General features: G+C 36.9%; 1 protein-coding gene across 1 annotated transcript in view; it reads left to right on the plus strand.

Moving 5' to 3' along the window:
* The window catches only part of LOC104230175 (26S proteasome regulatory subunit 6A homolog), a 9,959-nt gene extending 9,042 nt beyond the window's left edge, over positions 1–917 (plus strand). The window contains exon 9 of the mRNA XM_070163683.1: positions 653–917. Within this exon, the coding sequence (XP_070019784.1) occupies positions 653–730 (78 nt within the window). The 3' untranslated portion in view covers positions 731–917. The remainder of the gene's footprint in view (positions 1–652) is intronic.
* The last annotated feature ends 729 nt before the right edge of the window (positions 918–1,646 follow it).

Below are 1,646 nucleotides of genomic sequence, written 5' to 3' on the forward strand. Positions count from 1 at the left end.
TAAAAACGGAAAAAAGAAGATAGCCACAATGTCTCTTGCGTCTGATCATGTTAGTTGGCCGAAAAAGTTTAAGATGTTTGAACTTTGAATTAACTGAAATTGTTAGAAGCTTAAAATCCAAATAACTTGAACATGGCACAAGTTTAAGTATTGAGAAGCATATTACAAATTTGTTTGTGAAATGTGATCTGTTCATTCTAATATTACATGTAAAAGCTATGTGAAAAGTCACAAAGATGCAAAGGAGTGTTTTTGGCTAAAAGAGTTGTATTGTATTTCAGATTGATGTTTGACAAATTCTTATTCCCACCTGTTTGTATAATTATGTAGCACACTAGTAAACTTCAGTTTATGATACACTAGTTGGGACCTTCAACTGGTAATTAAAAAATCAGATTATATCATTACATCGGTACAAATAAAACAGGCCCTTAATGTCTTTGGTTTTAGCAGTATAGTGGCGGCTTATGATGGTGATCTGCATCCTCTTATCCCTGTCAAGAGGGTTTCAACTAGTTTGGTTTGATAGTGTTGTCGGTCCTATGAACCAGGAATTAAGATTGAAACTAATCAATAGTAGAGAAACACATTCCCCCAACTTTTCTATGGTTTGCAAGCTATAAGCATTTGTTTTTATTTTACTGTTTTGCAGGTTACCCATGAAGATTTCAATGAAGGTATCATTCAGGTTCAGGCTAAGAAGAAAGCCAGCTTAAACTACTATGCTTAAACTAACTAGATGTGCGCCTTTTGACGTCTTAAGATAAGATGGGCACTGTCATTCACTCCCCCCCCCCCCCACCCACCCAAAAGGGAATTGGCCTTGTAAGTGCTAGAATGTTTGCTGTTAAAACCGATCGTGGAGGGTGTGAAAGCGTTATATTTGATCTCTTTTTAAATTTGTTCTCTTTATAATTTATTGTTGTATGACTCGATGACCTCTAAAAGCCTAACAGAGGTACATTGGGAATTAGATTAATTGGAAAAGGGACCTTATCACAAAAAAGAAGGTATATTAATTGAAAGAGAGTATTTCCTTATTTCTGTAAAAGACGAAAAGATGTTTCACCCTCTAGGGGTGAGTACTGTGAAAGTATGAACCGCGCATGCCAGTAAAATCTAACTGGGGAAGCTCCTGTGATAGGCTCTTCCGTGCAAAGTTTGTGTTGCACATAGATTTATATTAGAAATCAACCGCTGTATTCATAACGTAGAGAATCTAGTTAAGTTTCTTACCATCTATGACTACCAGGCACTCAATATATACCTTTTATCCAATTCCTTTTTTATTAACCATTATCAATTTTAACAAAAAGAATTTCAGCCTATACCCCCCTAATCTATCGACTTCTTCCAAACTTTTTCCCTCTTTCTGTCTCTATCTCACTCCAAAATCTATGTGCCTTACCTTTCCCTGTCACCCAATGTGAATGGTTTTTTAGCTTAAGCATCTTCATATCTGAAAGTTCGAAGGTGAGATTTCGGATGAGGTGTGGGGTTGCATGTGTTGTTTTTCCTGAAAAAAGAGAAGAGAGGAGAGTGAGGTCTGGACGTAAAAAGTGATCGTCGGAGGGGAGTTTTCTGGAGAGGCTCTGTCAGATTCTCGCTCATACTCCCATGGTGGTTTTCTTTGAATTCTTCTGATG

The sequence above is a fragment of the Nicotiana sylvestris genome, chromosome 12 (genome assembly GCF_000393655.2).
Source record: "Nicotiana sylvestris chromosome 12, ASM39365v2, whole genome shotgun sequence".
NCBI lineage: Eukaryota > Viridiplantae > Streptophyta > Magnoliopsida > Solanales > Solanaceae > Nicotiana > Nicotiana sylvestris.